The sequence below is a fragment of the Trachinotus anak genome, unplaced genomic scaffold (assembly GCF_046630095.1).
Source record: "Trachinotus anak isolate AG129_WGS33_773 ecotype Australia unplaced genomic scaffold, CSIRO_AGI_Tana_v1 ptg000005l, whole genome shotgun sequence".
NCBI classification, from domain to species: Eukaryota; Metazoa; Chordata; class Actinopteri; order Carangiformes; family Carangidae; genus Trachinotus; species Trachinotus anak.
In genome coordinates this window covers 19,256,629-19,280,212 of record NW_027273856.1, presented here as the reverse complement: position 1 = coordinate 19,280,212, position 23,584 = coordinate 19,256,629, and the positions used below count along the sequence as shown (strand labels likewise).

General features: G+C 41.7%; 2 protein-coding genes across 6 annotated transcripts; both read right to left on the bottom strand.

Annotated features, from left to right (window-relative positions):
* Window positions 1-709: 709 nt before the first annotated feature.
* On the bottom strand, window positions 710-15,366 carry clic5b (chloride intracellular channel 5b). Of its 2 annotated transcripts, none has more exons than XM_071478741.1 (6): window positions 14,664-15,366; window positions 5,586-5,695; window positions 5,376-5,501; window positions 4,636-4,742; window positions 4,222-4,403; window positions 710-2,317 (listed from the first exon to the last, which is right to left on the bottom strand). In XM_071478741.1, the coding sequence occupies exons 1-6, from the start codon at window positions 15,246-15,248 to the stop codon at window positions 2,153-2,155; spliced, it is 1,275 nt and encodes a 424-aa protein (XP_071334842.1). In that variant the 5' UTR covers window positions 15,249-15,366; the 3' UTR covers window positions 710-2,152. The 2 variants fall into 2 exon arrangements, with proteins under 2 accessions (XP_071334842.1, XP_071334843.1); XM_071478742.1 differs by lacking the exon at window positions 14,664-15,366 and adding an exon at window positions 9,572-9,958.
* Window positions 15,367-16,376: 1,010 nt separating this feature from the next.
* enpp5 (ectonucleotide pyrophosphatase/phosphodiesterase 5) lies at window positions 16,377-23,438 on the bottom strand. Of its 4 annotated transcripts, none has more exons than XM_071478740.1 (4): window positions 23,294-23,438; window positions 21,132-22,034; window positions 20,370-20,546; window positions 16,377-18,920 (listed from the first exon to the last, which is right to left on the bottom strand). In XM_071478740.1, the coding sequence occupies exons 2-4, from the start codon at window positions 22,009-22,011 to the stop codon at window positions 18,517-18,519; spliced, it is 1,461 nt and encodes a 486-aa protein (XP_071334841.1). In that variant the 5' UTR covers window positions 22,012-22,034; window positions 23,294-23,438; the 3' UTR covers window positions 16,377-18,516. The 4 variants fall into 4 exon arrangements, with proteins under 4 accessions (XP_071334841.1, XP_071334838.1, XP_071334839.1 ...); XM_071478737.1 differs by having other exon boundaries at window positions 23,199-23,428; XM_071478738.1 differs by having other exon boundaries at window positions 21,132-22,062; window positions 23,199-23,325.
* Between the last annotated feature and the right edge of the window lie 146 nt (window positions 23,439-23,584).

The window sequence follows — 23,584 nt, the reverse complement described above, 5'->3', positions numbered from 1 at the left end:
TGGGAGTGTAATAACAGATTAATGTGGCGTGCCAGGCCCCATGACCAGACGTGTTTGACGTTAATGCTCCACTGTATATTATCCAGCTCGCAGAAATGTTGGATGTGAGCGATGGGATCCAAGGACAGGGATGTTTAGGTACTAATTACCAAACAGCAAGGCACAAGTCTCGCTCCATATTTCCTTACTCCTGTGGAAACACTAGGCAGGCTCCATTTATTTTCTTTGACTGTTGTTTCTGGCAAGGCTGCGTCTCAGTAAACACCACTCGCCCACCATTGTAAATCCGACAGGCGCAGATCTTTCAAGTTAGACTCCTTTGAGGAAAAATGGAGACAGATCGGATGGCGGTGCTCGGGTTTTCCGTCTTAATGAGAGAGTGGAGAAGAGGGATGGCGTTTGATCCCTGGCATGGAAGCCTCTATTTAAGCCTGTCAACGGTCATCACTCTCTCTCTCTCTCTCTCTCTCTCTCCCTCTCTCTCTCTCTCTCTCTCTTGGTTATGGATGGAGAAACAGACCTGCACCACTGGATTTGATCATCTCAGTCAGCCACACTTAACCCCTTTTTCAGGTCTTCAGGACCAGGATCCAGGCTTCACCAGCACCTTTGCTATCACAGAGACAGACCGCTCACACATGACAACCTATAAGTATCAGTGTTGATTGATCACCTAGCTGGAAAAGAAAAGAAAAGGCAGAAGCAGATCTGTGAAAATATTATTTTATTTGTAGAGCTTTGCAATGAGCAAGCCTCTCAGTCATCATGCTCCAATTTCATATCATATGTTTGTCCAAACCACACAAAGAGCCTTATGGTTCTTCAAGGAAGTCTCGCTATAGTTGCAGCCTGACACCAAGCCAAAGACGATAAGCCCCAAGACAAATTTCCATCCTCCTCTGCGTGGACAATGAAACTTTTGAACTTGAACTTTCGGGCTGTGGAAGTTGATAGACTCCTCAGAGCGGAGGAAATGTGTCTTTGATGAAGAGCTGGAGGGCAGGGCTCCTGACCATTGTGGACCTGGCCTGGAAGACGCTTTTCATCGCAGCGCTAATGGCTCGAGCTAATCAGGCCTGATTGGGGCTGCTAAATAAATACTCTCTCCATTCATAATATCAGCTGTAACTTAAGACAAAATCAATACCTAGACTGAACACTAATAGCTGGAGGAAAAACAAATGTCTCAGCTCTGGCTGCAATACATTTTTCTGAAAAAGTCCATCAGTGACATTGGCGTGGACTTTTGATACTTCCAGACGAAGGCACGTAGTCGAGGATTTTTCATATTTTAAAAAGAGGCTCTGTGTTAGATTTAAAACAGATTAGTGCATGCAAACAATTCAGAAACAAGCCATGGATGCTCCCATCAGCTAATTTGAGTTCTTTAGAACCAATATCACCACGCATATCATTTCAATTTTTAAAATCAACCTCTCTTAAAATCAACCCTTCAGAAGCAGGAGTGAATTTTTTAAGTTAAGCATAAGCTTGTGGAAACAACACAACTACGGCAACACCTACAGTAATGAATGACAATCAGAACAAATCTGCAGATTGCAACAGTTATATTCAGCAAAACAATTAAGAGCATCAATCACAGATGAATCACGGCGTCTCCTCCAGGAGCCAGAGCTTGATAATAAACACTGGAGTCAGACTCGACTTCTGTAGGCTTAGGAATAAATAAAGTGAACAACCCTGACATCAGCAGCTAGTAAAATGTTTGGCTGTGTGGACCGGTGGAGTATGTATGAAAGAGAGCTTTGTGTTATGAGAAATGAATACAGACAGACACAATCACGTTTGAGTGAAAGGGGTTAGGACAGAAGTTTCACAGCAGCAAAGTTTGAATCTGGTTTGAAACATATTGCGCTCGATTTATATTTTGCTCCACTTCTGTTCTATAGTGTCGGCCTCTGTAATTGCAATACCATACACACTACAGTATGTACTCTGACATCCATCACATCTGGAGCTGTAAAGCAGTGTAATCCACCCTACGACAGAGACATCTGCAACATCTGACCTGTTTGCTACAAGAGACAAAAATCTCAGAGATTTTTAGGAAAATGTCACTAAAGAAGTTTGAAAGTGTTTTTTGTGTCGTTGTTGTCTGATAGTTTATTTTGCTTGAGCTTGGTTGGCCAGTTTACTTGGCCAGTCTCCTCGCCACATCTTTGTAGGCGGTCTCGATCTCAGAGTCAGCAGCGCAGGTGTTGGTGAATTCATCACGTGTGTAGGCGTTCTTCAGATACCGCCACACGCCCGTCATGTCTGAGGGGATGTCGTAGTTACGGTACTTCTTAGCAACAACCTACAGGAGGAGAGGAGAGGAGAGGAGACGGGGTGAGGCTGTAACTTCAACATCAGCTAAAGACAAACTTGATTTATGTCAGACAGTTAAAATCCACCCTTGGGCGCTCTGACACAGTCAACCTGTATCATTAAGATGTTATGTTCAGTGCACTCCGTGTGTTCCCTGCTTTCAGTCAACTGGATCAATTTACTGCTTTTTCAGTTAATAAATGTAAGAATAAATGACTTCAACAACCTCCTGGGTGTTTTCTGCATATGAAGTAAGTGAATATGAAGTAAGTGAACGCTGGCAATAGCCTCATAACTTTTTTCAGAGAAAAGGAGAGAAAAAGAAAAATGCTGTGAGTTGCAACACTCACTCAAATTAATTTAAATTATGTTTAAAAAAAAAAACAGACTAAAACTGTGCAGCTCTGTGAGGCTGTAGTTTAAGCTAAATGCTCACAACAGCTAATGTGACAATGCTAAAATACTGATGTTTAGCAGGTATAAAAGTCTACCACGTGCACCATCTCGCTTTAGTGTGTTAAATGTTCACCTTCCTCTGACGGTGCGAGATGAAAAGTTACGGGTTTAAAGTTACTGTAGCTGAGAACCATGAAAGTCTGCACCACGTTTTATGGTAATCCATGTCATAGTTGTTGAGACATTTCACTCTGGACCAAAGCCGACAGAGCAGCGCTGCCATCCACAGAGCCGTGATGCTAGCATGGCTAAAATGCTGTTGTTATGTCTGATTGAAATTAGTTGCAGTGAGTGTTGTACTTCACGTAACACCAACAGTGGACTTATAAAGACCTGCAAACTGTAGCAGTACAGCATTATGTATTATCAGAGCTACTATCAGAGCTACTGTCAGTGGAGGACTCAGTATTTCTGCTTCTTTAAAGTTTCTTCCTGCGTGACCAGGAGAAGGAAACATTTCTCTTTGATTGTGAGGAACTGACAATAAAACCTGTTTTTTACTGGTTACATTTATACAAAAACTATACTAAACTACCTGCCATATATTTGGCTTTACCTTTGATGAATTGTATTTCATGTGTGTGGATATGACACTGAACTTTGGCCCATGTTTCAAGTTGTTTTTGTCCTTTCTACAGAGACAGTGCCCTATCCTCGGTGTGGTGGGATCAGACATGTTGTCCAGCCCTGCTCTGATTGGATCAGCCTGAGGGCCGCTTGACTCTCAATCGTGTAGATCACAATCACCTGTGAGATGAGTGTGGTTGTGTTTCTATAATGCCTGCTCTGCTCTGTGATGGTGATTTGATAGAGCCTGATGGAGATCCATGTAGAGCAAAACATTGCTGTACTAGAATTGCTGGGAGCCATTAGTACAGTTTGTGGATCCTCTTTCTGACTCTTGTCTTAAGTTAGATTTTTTTTTATCCAGCACCTGGGAGAGTCCCTGATGTGTGTGCTTATCACCCTGACTATGTTAAACTACCACCATGCTTTTGCCATTTAGCCATTTATGTAGCTGACATAGAAAATGATATGACCAAATATGCCCAGGGATGGGATGCACAACTATAACCTTGGAAGGAAGATATGAATCAGGATTTATTTTTTTATTTTTTTCAAGCTCAGTCTGTTTTTACGTTGTTGCTTGGAAGGTTCTTTCTACCAGTTTTCAACTGTTTATTAAGCGATATAGCTTTATGGTTTAATTGTGTTCTTATTCAGTATTTCCTGTGTTTTGTTAATCAGCATTAGTTGATGAGGATGGGAGCAATGTCATTTCTTGTCCTTATGGAGATTTAACTTGTGACCTTTGAAATGCCACAGAGTCATTTTTAAATGATGGATTTCAAGATAATATAAATCCAGTACTCATCTTTTTTCTTACTAGCCACTGAACAGTAACCTGTATTATCCTCAGATACACTCCTAGTTTACCTTGACTATGTGCAGTTTAGGCAGCAGGTTGCAGTCTGCGAGAGTGAGCTCGTTCCCATCCAGGAAGCATCGGTTGGAGCCCTTCTCCTCCTCCATGCTGTCTGCATCGATCTCATCTGGCAGGGGGCTGTTCAAGTAGTCATCCAGCTTCTTCAGGGCCCTGGTTAAACCCTTCTCCAGAACTAAACACACGAGTCACACATAGAAACACACATGGACACAGAAGGCTGGAAGTGACATAACCTGTATACGGATGATCTCACTAGGTGGCAGCACAGCAAATGCTTTGAGTTACAAATGGTGGACTCTGCTACAACCTAGTGGAAGAATAAAGTAATGGCTGTCATGTCTTTCTTTTTTTTTCATCCTGTCTGTGTGTCTGTGAGTGTAAATGGCAGAGAATGAGCAGCCCACCAGCATTGGCCTCCAGTTTGGTGTTCTTGATGTAGGCTGAGAACTTGGCGAAGATGTCATTTCCAGCTGTGTTGGACTCTCTCTGCTTGGCGGCCAGTTTGGGATACCTGAGCAGACGGGGTGGACAGAGGCAGGAGACGCAGTCAGTCAGACCGAACCATCTGGATAGCATTAACACCTGGACTGGAGCTCAGCTCAGACTGAAAACATGTTACACACTCAAACCGAGTTGGCCGCCCGCCCCTTAAGTTCTCTCACACTGAGGTCCATTTATAATGTAAAAAAACTTTACAGGCAATAAAAGAAAGATTTAGTTAATCTGACATTTTACTCTGCAACTGCTCACACACTAGCTCCGACTTTTTTTTTTAAATGACAACGAAACACAATAAACCTACACAGAATTACACCAAAGCTGCGGCTGTTGTCAGTGAAGAACATATATTTGGATTTGTAGATAGTTAAGGTTTTTATTTTCAGGAATTGAATGGTCAAAGCTCCCTGAGACACACACCCACTCACCAAAGATTTACAACAGCCATGAACAACAAACAGTTATATCAGTTAACATCAGTCTTCATCAAATACAACCATCGTTTACTATACTCAAGTGTTTCCTGTCCTTTCAACAGTGTTGCTGAAGTGAAATAAATCTAACCAAAAGCAGCGTGTGTGTGTGTAGTGAGTAATATAATCTGATACTGTAAACTACGTGTCGTAAAACCGTCCAGTGCAATTACTTTGGAGGACAGAGCATTTCCTCAAGAAACTCCTCGATCTTGTTGATATCGGTCTTGACCTCTCCGTCGAAGGTCAGGAAAGGAGGGTGTGTCCCCGGGGCCAGGTTGTGCAGATCTGCTGGCTTCCTGCAGGGGACACAATGAAAGAAGTACGTCAAGAGGAAGCCAAAAGTATGTTTTTGTGTTGCGTTTCCATCTTCGTGTTCTAACCTTTTGAGGTCGACGGTGGTGACGTTGAACACGACTCCTTTGAGCCAGAGGATCATGAAGAGACGCTGAGAGAAGGGACAGTTTCCAATGCTTTCTCCATCGTTGCCCGCCTGCACACAAACGCAACACGACAGGAAATAAGTCAGGGCGATGAAGCACGGCACATAGTGGAAATGTGGTGTATACACGCAAATGCACACATAGAGTGGGTGGACAGTTCACAGTATAATGTAATCCAATCCTACAACCGAATCAAGTACAGCATGGAAAATAACCATAGAGTTGAATCAAGACAACTCTGACATGGTCTTAATTAAACTGAACATAAATCTTACAAATGTACACAAATATTTTCATTCTACAAAAATGCTGAATTTTCTCTTTTTGTGTTTTTTATAAAAGCTTTAATCCGTGACTGTGACGCTTTGGTCACAAGGTTGCTGCTGACAATTAAACACACGTTAGGATTAGGTGACTGTTATCATGACTGCTGGCTGTTATCTTGCTATTTGACTAGTAAGGTCGTCAAGAGAAGTGTCATAGGTCGTAGAAATATAAACACTGTGCAAACACATGACACACAAATACGTCACCCTTAAAACACTGGTACACATTTATGATAAGGACAGAGTCAATCCAAAACTACATTCTGGGCATCTGACCACATACTGTACTCTCATCTGGTAGTACAAGTGTTCTGAGACTTAACTAAGTAAAAATAATAATACTGCAATAAAAAAAAAAACTCCATTGAAAGTAAAGGTGCTGCATTGCAAAATGTCACTGAAGCAAAAGTGTTGAAATATTATCAGCAAAATGTTCAAAGGTTAAATGCAGACAAATGGCCTCTGTGAATTTTATACTACTATATATTATATTATAGAATTTTCATTACTAATGCATTAATGTGCATATAGCATTTTATTATTGTAGTTGGACAAGATGGAGCTAATCTGAATTATTCAATTTATTTCATATAAAGTAAATCTATAATAAAGCATCATATTTCAAAAGTGCACCATATGTCTTGTATGTAAAATTTCATTAAAGCTGTCAAATGACAATGTAATATAATAATAATAATAAATATTAGTTACATCCCACTACTGCTTACACTGAACAGTGTCCATAAAGATTTGGCCTTATGGAAGGAGCCCAGTTGCTGTCAGGTAAAAGCCTTTGAAACACAATATTTTGAATAACAGCTTCATGTTTATCCAAATGGTTTTGACATAAGTTCAACAACCGCTCCATCATTTTAAATTTTACATACAACTGTCAGCTGAGGGTACAACATGAAAATAAACAGGTAAGAGTTATTTTTATTGCAGTTTTCTTCACGCTGTGATATCATGTGTCGGCATGTATGGATACACAGCAGAGCACCAGCAGTGACATCTGATCCACTGGCCCATCTGAATTATACATAGTGACTCCACCACCCGGTTCATTGGCCACTGGGGCACAGAGTGCAGGTCAGAGCTGTTGGCCTGCAGTCGCAACACAGGGCAAAAATAAGAGCACTGACCTGGAGGTCAGCAGGGTGAGCACAGATTTGACAAGTGGATTTATTCTCCCTCATTAATGCATTCATGATTTGGAAATTAGAATCTCTTTAAATAACTTGAGAAACCAGCAGATGAGCTTCATTATGTGCAATTGAATTATTACTGTCATTAAAGCCGGGTCTTCTCATGGCTAATATCCCTTCACAATAAAAGATAGTACACTGAAGTGGAAAACATTTTGCTATTCAGGACACAGCTCCCAGCAAACACCAGAAAACAGAGCTGTCAGTCTAAAAGTAGCTGAGCCAACTGTATGTGCGCCAGCCATTGAAGCTCTCAGTGCTGTCATGCTGCCTGAGTGCATGTGATGCTTCGGTCTGTGCATTGTTATGGCTAGGCTCAGCAGCACGGTGGTAACACAATACACAGTCGCTGATAATAGCCAATCAACATCTAGAACATGGAAGACAAAAGCTGTCACACACAACTGGGCGCTGTGAGTGTGTGGAGCCACTGAGTGATGTGGTCATGAGTGGAGTCCACTGGACACAATGTCACTTCACACTACCCATCACATACATATAGATGTATTCTAGACTAAACCTGGGTTTGTTTCCTCAGTTTGTCATACATTTTAATGAGAATAAATTTGGTTGCTGATTTTATATCCTTTGTGTTTGTCTGTCATTAGTTAGTACTTGAATATTTGGCCATTAACATTTTTCTTTTATAAAGTACTTCATGAAAGGTTTTTTTTTTCTTTTTTTTCATAAAACTTAGTTGTAAAATTTGTTCAATACCTGAGCTTTATCACAACATAACACTGCAGGAGAAGAGTATTAGATTTTCAGTAACCTTGATGAATACTGTAGGTTTTAGAATAGAATAGAATAGAATAGAATAGAATAGAATAGAATAGAATAGAAAGCCTTTATTGTCATTGTATTGCAAAAAATACAACGATATTTACTGGACAGCCTGAATATAGATGAATAGTTGATGAGCACATAAAAGTAATTTTGCCTCCATATTAATTGGGGAACTCAAAACAGTTAAATAAGGATGGTAGAAAATTGTTGCAGCTGAGGACTAGACATCCCGACTGGTCAAGACTTGAAGATGCTGCATCCTACACTTACATGCTGCAACCAATCACTTTTTTTTTCATTGGTGCATCACTGCCCAGTAAACACCCACATGCCTCAGACTGCACTTCCATATTTGTATGGCCTGATGAGCTCTGGAGCCACAGAAGGTATTTTTCACTTGATCGTGATGTATAAAATCAGTGGAGTGCCCCATCACTGACCATACCATGTGAAGACTTGCTACTCAGGGGGGGTTCATATCTCAGGTTCATCATTGGGGTAATGCTGTGAAGTGTTACAGCCTGTAATCATGCTGCTTTTCTACAATGCACAGATCTATTCTCTCCTTAAGTAGAGTTCAAATAAAAAGAGTAAAGATTGAACTGTGCAGTCAGCAGAATGCTCCAATACCCCAAGCATTCTGTGTTATGACATGTTGAACGGTTCGCACCGCCAAGGTCTAAATGTTATGCATCAAAGGATGTGCAGCTATGCAAGATAATTCTCTGTCCATCTAGGTCACATCTATGATGGCAGCATGAGGAAAAAAGTTATTTCAGGGTTGTAGCTACTATGGAAACCACTGTATATACACAGCTTGTCTAAGTCCTGCTCTGTACTTAGTAATACAGTTTACACACAGCCAATAGTCAGTTTGCTTTCATGACTAATAACATCTGATGAAAGAGTGGCAGCAAGGCTGGAGGGTGCTGCAAGCCGAGCGTGTCGTCAGCGCCTGTGAACTTTTAGTTACCCAGTTGACTGGTTTCCTAGGAGGTGGACTGGCTGAAAGGAGCCTTCACACCAGCTAATTGGGTCAGTGCATCGAGGCACCACATCAGCTTTTCCACCTGTTTCCACTTCACCTGCCTCAGGTATATTCGTCTGCCTCTAACGTTTCTCAGGGGGCCTTGAGTTCGTCTAGCTATGAATAACAAAACAACACTGCTGTGTCTGCTGAGGATGATGCTTTTGCTCTATTTCAGGTGATAATCCACTGATCAGTGAATACCTATGCAAAAATAATGCCAGGAGAATTTCCAAGAGAATTAACCCAGCATGCAATGTAAAATCAAGTGTAAAAACAACATTTTAGTGCATTACATAATGCAATCTTTCTGGTTAAAAGGTTTCAGAGGAGTAGTGGCAGCCCAGCAGTGCAGAGCTTCCCACCATCAACAAGCAGCTTCGGTATCACTGTCACAACAATCCTGGGTCAACACGGAGCACAGTGTGCCAGTGCCGCTGTAACTCTACCTGTACTATTGAGTTACACGAGCTTTCCACAACACACAGTGATGCTACAGAGAAAATTCTCCTCATATACTGCTTCTATCGTCCATCAAAAACGTATAGAAATACTGCAATTACAGTTCTGTGTCTGTCTTACCTTGACAAACAGTTCAATATCGGGATCCCTGTCTTGACCGTTTGTGGACATGATGCCTAATTTGGCTGTCACTTTGTTACTTTAGTATTTTGGGTTTTTTATCTACAGTTCTTTGTTTATCCTTGGAGGTCTACATCCTCCAGACAAGAAAGAAAAAACCCAGGTATCCTCTCTGAGTGATCCTCTCTTGCGACTCTTCACACCTACAGAAGTTGTCTTGGTTCTGTTTCCTCAAGGTTTCTAAGATTTCCGCCACTTTTCTTCTCCTGTAAAGGTTTTTCCTCCCTTGGTTTTGTCGTGCAGGTGAGGCTGAGAGTCGGTCCAGGTGGCAGGTAGAGCCCTGTGCTCTGATTTAGACACAGATGGAGAGCAGAGCTAGCCCTCACTGACACAGAAGGGAAAACAGGTGTCAGTCTATACCAGGGGGTGGAGCCCCATCTCTCTCTTCCCACACTCCCCGTGAACACATTCACTGCCACTACTTACTCTTGTCTGCCCCTCTTTTTTCCCAAACTGGTGACCTCACACTTTTATTTTTCATTATTTCCCATCACTGCATGATGTCTATTTGCTTCTATTTGTCAGATCAGGTTAAAGAAACCTTTCCACACACATGACAAACTTATAAATAATACCGAATCCCTCAACATTGCCCAAAAAGCGGGATGATATTTCAGTCACCTCTTTATATGAGCAGCATCGTTTATATTTAATGTGCATTCTCACGTAAGGCAGGATAGCACAGGTTATATTTGATCACCAGCAGGAGAGCTGGAGAAGACTCCTCTATGAATTATTGATGCTTGGCTTTGGTTTTAAGGCAGGAATTGGCATTCATTCACAGAAAGGGCCTATGTAGGGCAACAATATTAAAAGCAGGTCTGACCGCAAAAATCATCAGCACACGGACAATGAGTGACACTCACTCTTTGGCTTTCTATTTCTGACAGATATAAGCCAGAAAAAAAGATCTCTCATCATCTGTCACTAGGAAAGTTAGATGAAAGCAGAAAAAAAAGAGAGATGGGAGATATTTCTATTTATAGGGCAGCCCCCTCTCCTGGCAGACAGACCAACATGCAGCACAATCCAGTTACTGGGCCACTGTGGTAGGAAGAGTTAATTATCAGTGTGTATCAGGGAAAATGTTGGGTAGTTTCTCTTGAGTTATTTTAGGTTTTTGGGTGAGGAGAGTTTATTTGTATAGAAAATAATCAAAGTCTCCACAGGCTTCGCAGCACGCTCATGATGAAACAACACACGATAATGAGCTGAGCCTAAAGTCTTTTCAGATTTAGATCTTGTGCCATAGTATTTCAGCTACCAAATACAGCATTATTTAACAGGAAACCTCATACAATGCGGGTGTAATTGCATTTCCTTGTGTTTTAAAGAATTAAAATTTTCAGCAACTTCTGCTGCAGCATGGAGAAGTCACTGAAGTTAGCTGGTTTTTTTTCATGGTCGAAAGGGTAATAGTTCGACATTTTATAAACTTTATTAAGCTTATGTGCTTACTGGCCAAGATTTAGATGAGAAGATCGATACCACTCTCAAATATTTCTGTACATTAAATAGATAGCTACAGGCAGCAGCTAGCTAGTTTAGCTTAGCGCTAAGCCAACCTGTTGGTTATAAGCTTATTTTGTTTTCTTGCTACACCACTCTCCTGTCAGTACAAAGCTACTGCCAGGAAACAGTTAGCTCAGATGCTGCATCCATCCAGTCCAGTCCAAACCCCCTGTAAAATCACAAATTGGTGTTTTATACTTCTTTTTTTGAACAAATTAAACAGATGAGATATTACGTGTGAGCTCTAGAGTCGCTGGGCAGCAGACTTTTGTTTACCTTTTGACAAAACTAGGCTAGCTGTTTCCCCCACGTTAAATAAAGCTAACACCATACGAGCTTATTTGCCATTCGGGCGTGAGAGTGGTGTAAATCTTCTCATCTAACTCTCTGTCCCCCTATATATTGGCTTTTTTACACTTACAGTTTTTGAATGGATCAAAAGGAGCTGGCAGGTGACTTTTGTTAGCATCAGGCAGACCCAGGCTAGCTGTTTCCCCTTGTTTCCAATCTTTATGCTAACCATTTGCTGACTACAGCCTTATATTTATCACCCAGACATTAGTGTGGCATCTGTTTTCTTTTAACTCTAACTCTCATTTAACTCTCAGCATAATCATATACCGCCAAACGTAAATGATAAGTAGACTGCATTTATATGGTGCTTTTCTAGTCAAGGCCACTCAAAGTGCACACCACATGCCACATTCACCCATTCACACACTCAGATCACACCCATATACTGATGGAACAGCCATCGGGGGTAAATTGGGGGTAAATTGGGGTTCAGACACTTCGACATGTGGAGTAGTCAGGGATCAAACCACCAACCCTCTGATTAGTGGATGACCTGCTCCACCTCTTGAGCCCCCAGATGTGTATTGAGTTCCTGTAGGGATTTCTAAATCCTTGATCTCCATAAAAACATGACTGGTTCGGAGTTGCTTTTTTGTCCTCCTGAGACAATAGGAAGCTCAAATCACTGACTTGTTGGGCTAATCATTCACCCTGACATCAAACAGTAACAGACATCTTTCTATCCTTCCGGAGCCAGAGCCGGAGGGGAGTGTTTGACCTCTCCTCTTGTAAGACACACACTTACCAAATGTGACAGCCCAACTGTCTTGTCAATACATGCACTGTCCTATGTTTTAAATTGTGAGATGAACCATCAGTGACAATATGTATATGATTGATGATATGATACAACTTGAGCATCTTGTACAGTACAGTAGGAGCATATGATATAAAATTAAAACAGATTGTCCACTGTGAAAATGTTTCATAGTGATAGCAGAGATAGTCTATTCTGTAATGGCTTACTTTATCAAAGACAGCAGGGGAGGAGTCATGTAAACTTCCAGGACAGACAGAAGATCCTCTAGTCTCCTCCCTACTTTTATAGCACAGCTCGGCTTGGTTTATGGCAACCGTTGAAGATTAGACTGTTGGGAAATCCACCCACAGCTTGGACCCGCTCCAATAGCAAGGCCAGATAGAGTAGAGGACAGTGTGGTATGCAGAGAAGGGGCCAAGTATGTTGTCACTTCTCTGGTGAACTATGGTTCATGTTTATCATAATTGTGACATAACAACATCAAGATAGCATATCTGTCTCATGTGTCAAACGTGTCCTTTTAATGTGTTAATGACCTGAGCTCTCCAAAGCTCTGCTGTTGACAGAGGTGAACTTCCAGATCCCGCCAGTGTTGTTTCCAATGTCAAGAAAATGTGTGAAAATCAGCCGCAAGGACAGATATATAATACTCCAGAGGAATAAAGTTTCTGTGTGACTTGATAAAAGATATTAGATCCTTATTCATTATTTTTACTCAAACTTTCCCTTGGTAAAAGTCAGAATAATGGAAATTCAATATGTTGTTCTTAGGAAAATGCAATATTCATGAAATGAATCTTCCCAGGAGTAAATCATTTCTGAATTTGGCAAAGCTAAAACATAATACTCTTTCTGGGCTTCACCCCAGTCTGTCACAATTGTAGGAGGGAGTTTAGATTTTCATTTTAAGAAATCACCATCCAGGCCAGATTGTAGCAATTATTTTGCTGTTTGCAACTCATCCGTGTTGATTGCATACACCTATTTTATCTAACCATAGTCTGACATGGTAACTTTAAAATTTAGCATAAACTTACTGTCATTCCCTGTTATAAGGGCCTTACTGAGCTCAAACAGAGCTACTTGAGGCCAGCCCAGTGTCTCTCAATCTGTGTTGCCCAATCAGCAAAGTGACCCCTGCGTGTGCTGATAGTATACCTCACAGACCAGCTCTATCAGAAAGGCAGCAAAACACACAGTCAGATTTGCTCAGCCGTGGAGTTCACCCCTGGTTTCTATGGCCCCTCAGAAAACAAGTTAATTATTACAGACTGCCACTAGATTGAAGTCACTGACAGAGGCTCTGATACTCAGAGATCGCTGCTTCTGTGGCATTTCTTAATGAAATCAATAGTTTTGCCAGATATTTCTGAACATACATCTGTTCATTACTACATTACGATATATTTGCATATTTGTCAGCTTAAATAACCTCCACATTTACTTCACTTCAACAGTAAACGATGTGTATCAAACTAAATTTCTACTGTCTAGACCGATCCCTTATAATGCTCAAATATTATTTCTTCATACAACAATGTTATAGTTCTGATCTATATCTTCAGCTTAAATAACATAAAATGTGTAGGTTCTTAATTAATCTAAGTTTTCATATTTTTATGGCCTACAAAAGGAATCCAGAAAGTCATATTTCTTGATTGTGCACATTTACATAACAAATTAAATTTCTTCAGATCGACACTGTGGCTATTGAATACCTTATAGGTTTATTATTCAGTGATGGCAGTGGCTCAGATTATTTTATATGATTATTATCATATCATGACCTCAGACGCTAATGTAATGATGTATGTATATTTTTTGGCTAAGGTGCTTTACAAATGGTCAAGTCTTAAATATACGATATATATATATATATATATATATATATATATATATATGCCAGTGGAAATTAAGATGGGATGTGAGCCTGTTTTATTGTCTTATTAGCTGCTCATTAGCCTGTAATATGACAATCACTGGCTGGCTGCAATCACTAAATCAATAAAATATTTTGCTCTATATCCAAATGCAGATCATGCCAGCTGGTTGATATGTGGAAGCGTTTTAAAGTCTACACCCTGCAGTGCTGGTGTTCCATCAGGAGCAACACAACCCATGAGGTATGACAACTGTAGGCTACTAGAAAATAAAATTTAAAAAGATAAAAAAAAAAACCTGAAAGTTCCCCAGCACAATGTTTAATACACAGAACTGCTTCAAGGAGCCTTTTGGCAAATCTGCTATATATTGTGCTGAGTTTAACAAGTTTTAAACCAGTGAAAAACCTGCTTCACCGCAGCTGCCTTGTCTGATGCCTCATGCTGAACGTTGAGGCTGAGGCAAAATGAAGTGTGACCTGGGTCAACCCGGCGGGGACTCTCCCATCTTGCGTCTGTTTCTCACCTTGACGAACAGAGAGATGTCGGGCTGGCTGGGGTCAGCCGGGGCAGCGCTGCTCTCATCCACGGTGACGCTCTCCAGAGTTTTCAGGCTGTAGTCGACGGACTCCTCCGGCCTGGGGTCAGTGTCGGGGTGGGTGTACGCCATCAGCATCCCGTCCTCGGCGTTATCCTCTTCCAAGGTCCTCGGCTGGATCGGCGGGTCGTCGCACGGGTCTCCGGGGGAGGCGGAGGATGCTGAGGAGGCCGATGAGCGCCTGGATCCGTCGTGCGCTTCGCCGTTCACCTGCTCCACCTTCGCCTCCGGCATCACTGCTACTTTTTGCTCTTCAACTTCCTCGGCTTTAACCTCGTCGTCGTCGTCGCTGGATGAAGGAGACGAGCAGCTGTGCCTACCTTCCCTGATTTCCATATATTCCGGCGAATCGCGCCGTCCCTCCGCGGAGGCGTGGACCTGCACCTCGCTGTACAGCTGCCCCCTCGCCTCCTCTGGGCTCTCATATGTGGGCTCTCGGTCGGGGCTGTCAGCTCCATCACGGCGCTCTTCATGCACATTTCCCTCATCCACTGTGTCATAGACGTTGTCCATGATTGCTGGGTTTGTTTCGTTGTTGCTGGTTCACAGACTTGAGGTTTGAGGTGGAGGAGAAGAGCCGCAGCGGTCAGCGTGGTGCCTGCCTCTGACTGACTGAGCGCCTGGGTAAACTCCAGCCTTAACTTATAAAAGACCTTTGATCCTGCAAGTTAACAACACATTAATGCAGAAGCTGTGCACTGAGCCTTCAAGGACATTTGACTGGGAGGAGACTTCAGCTGAAGTGTGCTATCTTGAAAACCCACAAAGCAAATACAAACTTAATAAAAGTTGTATTTTACTTTTAACATTTTCTTCATTTCGGTCCCACACTGTAAAAAGACAAGGCAACAAGTTGTGTCTGGCTTTTCAATTTGTCCAACTTTTTTTTTCACTTCAAGTTGTAAGTTTACAGTTTAATCACATCACAGCTTTGAATTTTCACTTCTTACTCCAAGTAAATGTCTTGCTTTATAATTAAGATTTTAAGTTATTAGGACTATTTCATTTTTGTTGAATCAAGAAATTAGCTTGGCTTGTTCATACAAACATTTTTTAATTTTTACTGTAAATGTTCATAATAATAATAATAATAATAATAATAATAATAATAATGAGGGACTGTATGAAAATCATCAAGAGGGTTGCTGATGAAAGAACAGTCTGACCTTTGTTTTGGAAATTACATTAATAACTGAAGCTCAATCAAGTGGCCACCTCAAAATGTGCACACTGGTGATCATGGTAAAAATGGTAACGCTATTCAAGTACTAAGGTTTCAATTGAAAATTATTTATGTTTTGCATTCTTTTAATCATCAACAGTAAAATGAATTGTACCAGTCCATTTTTTTTTTGGAGTCAGTGAGAGGGTCCAAAGAGTAGAAACGTATCATTTCTGTACAGTCCCCAAGTCCTAACAACTTGTAATGCCAAATTTATGCCTAATAAAATCAGTTGACATTTTATGTGTTTTTCCTGCCATTAGAATCAGCTCTCTTGAACTGTTTGGCCACGTTCTTGTCAGCACCTGTCGGCACCCATGAGGAAAATGAAGACATAATTGGTGCTAACAGGCAACGTGTAAAGGTCCTGGCCTCATACACAAACACACACAGTCAGAAAATCCAAAAAATACAACGCGTTCGGTTTCACACAAGTCCCTTTATTTTCAGAAGACTCTTTAATTGCATCAACATGGCAAAGATAGTTAATCTGTAAATCATATTAAATATCCATATTTCAAATCCAAGGTAATAATCAACTGAGATAAACCAGATCTAATATTTATTCTTTTCTAACAATTTCAAATGAATTATTTAAATATAGTATGGATATATTTATAATTTCTCTGTCAACAAGTCAGGGGAAAAATTATCAGACAACACTTTTCTTTCATAAAACAAGACAATTATCAGAAAATTAACAATTTCCATATAAATGCTTTCAATTTATGAATTTAAATTTTGTAAAAAGTAAATACTCACAGTGATGTCTGTCATTTTTTGGGCACAGGTATTAGTCAATGCATCTAAAAGCATAGGAAGAAAACTGAACCAATTCTCTCTTAAACGATGCTGAAAAAAATATTAGAATAATTTACTGGCAGATTTGGATTCTACTCAACTTTCTATGATTATGCTAATCAAAAAGCTTTTTGGCAAGAGGCACCTAACTTTTTTATTATTATTATTATTTCAAATAGCAACTACGAACAAGAAGTGCAAATTATACATGACCTAAAAAGCCTCCAACGACTGCCCCTTCGTTCTGTTTCGTTTCTGTCCTGTAGTGCAAATCAGGGGAACAGTTCTTGCAAGTCATGCCAAAATAGTCTTCCCAACCAAGCAACAACAAAACCCTTAAAGTCCCTACGACGAAATACTGACCAATAGCAATTGCACTTCACATTTCACCAACAAATGGCCATGGTTATGACGGGTCAACATGTGAATAGGAGGGCAGTTCACAGCCATCTATACAGAGAAACACCTTCCCAACACAAATGCTACAAAAAAATCAGACCAACTTACACACCAACGACTGCACACCTTAGAGACATGTTCTCTGTTAAGTTAAAAGGCAAATGGTAACTGACTAATAAAGAGCAAGGTCGTGATGTGATTGGCTCACGGGATGACCTACACACATGAGCAGAAGCCTGGCACACTGAGTGAGTCTTTAGTGGAACATTTGCTTCCAAGTAACATTCAAAAGTAACACTGAGTCCAGTCGATCTCCTCAAAGTTGTTGAGTTTTGAATACTTCTACTTCATCACAGCATTTGTATTGTTAAGTATCTTCTAATTCAGTGCTCAGACCTCAAGTAGAGCAATTGGTGGGAAAAAAATTTGACAAGGCCTCGATGCTTCTTTAGCTCACAACATACAAATCTGCTTTGCATAGATTTGAAAATGTCGAATAAACCAAATCTACTGCCTGAAGTGAAGGTGTCAGTATGCTTCAAAAGAAAAGGGTTCCACACGTAGCCCACACTGGACTTTGCGGGGAAGGGGCTGTGTCTGTAACTTTCCAAAACCAACCATCCAATAATAGCACCTGCTTCATTCAGCGACTGGCCAGGTTGCAAAAGGTGGGCAGGATTTCAGCCTCTCTGTCAAGCTCTTCTTTATTTTCCATCACACAATTTTCCTACGCACAAATGAATGCAACACTATGAATGCCATCAAGGAAAGATTGTCTAAAAGCATGCGCAGTTATTCCCATTTTAAATAAATTATTGCTTCCAACCCTGTCTACGATGGTAAGCTTTTCACCCTGCCTTGGAGTGCGGCCTTTCCTAAACACTAACACCTACAGACAACCGAATTCGTTTTGAGCATACTGACACCTTAATATTATCCAAGTCACAGTTTCGGCCACCAAAGGTTCATACTTGTGAGAATCACAGGTTAAAATTCTACACTAAGCTTTGATTTTTTTCTTTTTTTTACTGTAAGTGACAATGAAAATGATGGGATGATATTAGGTAAAATTCACTATCAAAGCAAAGCCACTATGACGCCCTATAATTATCTTGATTAAGCCTGTACCAGAAGCAAACCCTACACATTTCCCCTGCATTTCAGGAGAACAAGATGCACCTCTGTACATGATTATGAGGTCAGATTAGTTTCTCTTGATCTCCACTTAACAGAAGAGCAGCACAATGGCAATTACTGCTGTAAGGGAGGCGTGTAGGGCATGCTTCTGGACAGAGCGGACTACCTTGGGGAGCAATATCTCCTCTTCTTTTAAATCTGCCATCCTTTCTGTTTCTTCAGCTACAGGTGCAAGTCCTCTTGCAGTAGGGGCTGCGACATCTCCCTGCTTCTGTGTTTTAGTGAGGGCAGCTGTTTGAGCGTCACTTGTCTGACGTAGAACACCAGAAAGCCGAGCACCATCACCACGCTGATGAAAGAGCCCACGACGGGGGTGTAGGAGTACTCTTCGACCCTGGGAGGGACGCTGAGCAAGGATAGAGCTGGCTCTGCGGACAGCAGGTCTTTAACGTTTAACAGGGAGCCGTTGTTGGGCAAAGGGCGGATGGACAGGATGTGGCACATGAGAGGGTAGAGATCGACAGAGCACATGGAGGTTTTCACGTAATTCTGGCGAAAGGCTGGCCCACGGGCCACGAACACGGGCTGCATGCTCCGTAAGGTGTTGTCATAGCCGTGATTTCCCACTGGAGAGAAAGAAAGAAGAAATACATTTACATAAGGAGGTGCTCTGCTCGGATGTTAATTATTCCTGCATTGTCAATCTATAGCTCTCCTCTCAGCACTTTTTGTTTACAGATTTATGGGGTCTGATTCTGCTGCTCTCTGTTGTGATTTACTCCCATCACCGCTTTACCCCAGCTGGCTGGTTACTGCTAAATCAATCACAGCAACGCACAGGCAGAACTGAAAATTAAATCAGAACAGACAAGCACAAAGACCTTTGATGAAAGCTCAGACCAGCTAACTGCTGCCCCTAAAATTTATCAGTGCTTTTACCTTTCAGAAGAACTGACAGGATTGTCTGTGAGTAAAATCAATACAGTTAATCAGTGCTGCCTGAGATGGCAGTATCAGTGGTTTTAACAACCATCCAATCTGGAACAAAACCTCAGACTCATCTTGCCTTAAAGGAACCCAGTGGAGTCTTTGACCAGAGGTAACAATATGGAGGATGATTTTACAATTTTGTTTGCATTGTATGCATGCATGAGGTTGCAAGTGTGCAGGCACATGGGCGACATCAACCTGCACCAACAATCGATGGTGAAGGTAAACAAACACACACATCTAGCAGTGCACCAACAAAAGCAGTAAGGACAAAGGACTGCTAGCAAGTAAACCTGGATGTAAACAATGCAGGATAGAAAATATTCAAAATATTGGCTTTGCAAATGTTGAATGAGGAAACACATTTAACACAAGATACAAATCATGTAACGCAACATAACTCCACAGGCCACATTTAAGTTATCATCGTAAACACTGAGTAGAGGTGTCAAGAACTGTAAACAGACTGTGAGAACGATGCTATAATTTGTGTTTGGGTGTTCAAACACACTACAATAACAACGTCATTTTCAAGCACAGTGCATCCCTGTTTCTTTTGGCCAACAGCTCAAACAGCTGGACAGTACAAACAACTTCTGCGGTGCAGCACAGCGTCACACGACACATGTTAAACCATGCTGTCACTGAATACTGAGTCAGCAGGGTTTTCTTCCAGCCACCAGCTCATTTCACTAACTAACAATCCTTCAACCAGAGAGGAGGAATCAGACACTAGTATTAGCTGCTGTAGTCAGTGGCTGCATTAAAAACTCTGAAACCTGCCTGATTTGAGCTGGATTAAGAAAAATAACTTCTCCTGGAGGCAGTACAAGAAGAACATCGACACCCACTCACACATTTCTGCTGTTTCTAAGGGAAAACAAATAATGGCTTTCTCTGTTAATTACAGCTGGCATAACATGAGCTAGCTCTGGTTCAATGACTGGAAAAAAAAAAACTCTGTGAAGCTATTAATAGAGCAGATGGAAGCTGCTGTTTGAAACAACAACAAAAAACTGTTTCATGTGTGAAGCTGCAAACCAGAATACTGTCTCAGTTCAGCTTTATAAGGTCTGAAAACATACACATGAAGGGCCCGGTCCTGTTCTGCATGACGGTCCAGCCCTCCTTGGCCTCTATGATGATGGGCATGATCCTGACGTTGTGCTGATAATGGAAGTGTGCAGGAATTTCTTCTTTCTTGTACACCACAATGTTTGGGTTTGCATCCACCAGCTTACTATACACCTCATCAAGCTTTCCTGGAAGAGAGGCACAGACGTAAGAATTATATCTCAGGATGAGTTGCGAATAATCATTTCAGAGATCGTACAAATTTTTATCTGTAACTAAAAAACTGAATTAAGAGGGCCATGTTCCTGTAATGAACATAACACTGTTGGAGAAAAGCAAAATGTAACACAATAACAGATAAAATCATCAAATTTTGTTGTCCCTTTTAATCTGTGCTTATTCTATCCTGCATTATTCACTTATTCCTCTTAAAATACATCATGTAGGCATTAAAGTGACTGTTGAACATTTTGAGACATGCACATATTTTACCTTCTTGCCATATGTTTGAAAAAAAGATTGATACTCTATGGCAGATAGAAAGCCAGCACTAACAACTGGTTAACTTAACTAGGAAGACACTGCACCTATTTATTCCTTTATAAATTGCTGGTAGGTGGATTTTGTTGTCCAAAGGTAACAAACTCCACCTGTTTACCTCTGGTTCTGGCTTTATATTTCTCATACAGACATGTGAGTAGTATCACTCTCATCTGGGGGAGAAAGCAGAAGTGAATGTCCCAAAATGTCACTATTGGATGTTTAAGTGATACCTTCTTTGGGCAGTATTCCCACCACTGGACTCTTGTCCACCCAGGTGTACAGGTCTCTGCTCACATACTCATCCAGTTCTATGATATTATCAGTGAAAAGCTGCGTCATCCCGTGGTCACTGGTCACTATCAGGTTCACTTGTTCATACAGCCCGGCCTTCTTCAGCTCGTTAATGAGGAAGCCGAGCTTCTCATCAATCCCGGCGATGACTACATCCATGAGGGAACTCTGAGGTCCCAGGTTGTGCCCGCTCTCATCGGGCTCCTCCCAGTACAGAACTCCAAAATCCACCGCTTCCTCTTTTGGTGCAGAGAACCACTCAACAATCCGCTCCACTCTGGTTTCAAAGGAGACTGAGGCATTGTACGAGAGGAACTGATTGGGGAACATGCCATGGATCTTCACATCAGACCCGGGCCACATTGCCGCCCCGCTGCGCCCTCCAGCTTTCTGGATGGTCACCCAGAGAGGCACTGCCTCCTCCCACCACCGTGAATCATAAATACTGTCCGTCTCCATGGAGAAGGACTGGTTCAGAGTGGGGTCGTACATCTCGTTGGCCACGATGCCGTGCGTCTCAGCGTACAGACCCGTCACCAAGCTGTAGTGGTTGGGGAAGGTTTTGGTGATGTAAGCGTTCTCCACCTTGTCCACTGTTACCCCCTCATCCATGAGGCTGTGGAAGTTAGGCGTCGGGACCCGGTCGACGTAGTCCCAGCGGAAGCCGTCGAAGGACACAAGCAGCAGCTTGGGCCGGTCCCTCACACTGTGGCCCCTGCGTGCATGCTGGTTCAAGCGATGGAGGGCGACCAGAGGCAGCAGCAGGGCCCACAGGCAGACCAGAGGACTGCAGCCTCCTCGCAGCAAGCAGCCCAGCATAGTGCAGTGTTTGGTGACACAACCTAAAAACACACACAAACACTGCTAAGGCTGAGCAGGTCACATCTTATGTTGAAAAATCAACAATGTGGGCAAAAGTTTATGGACAACCCTGCCCACACACTTAAGGTACTTTTTTTCTGAGGATGTTTTGGCAGTTTGGCTTTTACCTATTAGTTCCAGTGAAGGGAAATGATAATGCTAAAGCATGCAGGGACATTTTGACAACCTTGAATAGGGCTGCAACTAACTAATCATTTTCGTTTTAATTTAATCTGCCAATGATTTTCTGACTGAAAGACTGAAGAAAAAATTAACTAATGATGTGCATTTACAAAGAACTACTTTTGGTTTCAACACATTCCGATTAAGATTTTGAGAAATGTCCACTTCTGTTTGATAGTAATGAGGCCATAAATCAATCAGTTGATACACAGAGAGTTAACTCACAACTTTTTTGGTCAACAGTTAATAATTTAAGTCACCTATCAAGCAAAAATGATATGATTAAATGACATATTTGCTGATCCCAGCTTCTCAAGCATGCTGCATTTTCACTTTTATATTTTGGTTTTGGGCTGACTTGATGTCAATGCTTTAGTCACACTGTGTTCTTCTCTGTTCTCTGACATTTTGCAAGTTAAATCATTCAGAAAATTAATTAACGTATTAATAATGAATACAATCATCACTTGCAGCCCTACTGTGGATATGATGACCAACTTGGTTCAGAAAATTCACTGCAGTATTGGTTAAATCCAGCGTTAAGACTCTATCATAATACTAAGATACAATAAATCCCAGGCAATAACCAGTCCATGACACTGATATCAGTATGCGGTTGTACATTAGATCCAGTCAAGCCTGGAGCTAAACACACCAGCTTCCCACATAAACGCATTAACACTGAAGACACACGGGTCAGGAGAGCAATGATGTCACTGGAAATGTGGCAGACTGCAATGCATCTGTATTTAAGAGCGACTTTAGTACAAATGAAATAATGGCAGCCTTCGTTCTCCCTGGAGGAAACAGGCTTTTGTGCTGCAGAGCTAACAGCTAAAAAAAAAAAAAAAAAAAAACCCAAAAAACACGCAGCTTTGTCTGCAGCAATAAGACAAACACACACACAGCCGAAGTAACGCACAAATTCAAGACGCAGAGTGTGGAGCTGTCAACAAGCTTACCTCGTTATCTGATCGTGCAGGGGCTGGGCTCACGCCGCACAGCGAGATAAACAGAAGGAAGCGCGGCCTGTTGTTAACCCTGTGTGCGTTCTCACCTCTCCGCCGCTTCTATTCACTGATACGAAACCAGGCCAGACCACATGAAGACTAAAGGCTGCCCGGCGTCTCCTGCAAGCGCACGCTTCGCCTCCCGAAGAGCCGCGTCCCGCAAACCCACCGCGACCGACAAGCGCACCGGTCCTAATGACGTAATGTGGGATGAGGAGGAGGAGGAGGAGGAGGAGGAGGAGTGGGGGTGGGGGGAGGTCCATTATTACAAATTGACATCTTGGTGTCAGTCAGGTTACAATGTGACAGGTTCATTTTTTGCTTTCATGATGATAAGT

Coding starts and splice junctions, on each gene's coding strand:
- enpp5 (XM_071478740.1), bottom strand. CDS start 22,011: ATGCTGGGCTGCTTGCTGCGAGGAGGCTGCAGTCCTCTGGTCTGCCTG. Junction 20,547..21,131: donor GGGAATACTGCCCAAAGAAG/GTATCACTTAAA, acceptor CCTCTCTTCCAG/GAAAGCTTGATGAGGTGTAT. Junction 18,921..20,369: donor CAGGACCGGGCCCTTCATGT/GTATGTTTTCAG, acceptor CTTTCTCTCCAG/TGGGAAATCACGGCTATGAC.
- clic5b (XM_071478741.1), bottom strand. CDS start 15,248: ATGGACAACGTCTATGACACAGTGGATGAGGGAAATGTGCATGAAGAG. Junction 5,502..5,585: donor ACCACCGTCGACCTCAAAAG/GTTAGAACACGA, acceptor TGTCCCCTGCAG/GAAGCCAGCAGATCTGCACA. Junction 4,743..5,375: donor GAAATGCTCTGTCCTCCAAA/GTAATTGCACTG, acceptor CCGTCTGCTCAG/GTATCCCAAACTGGCCGCCA.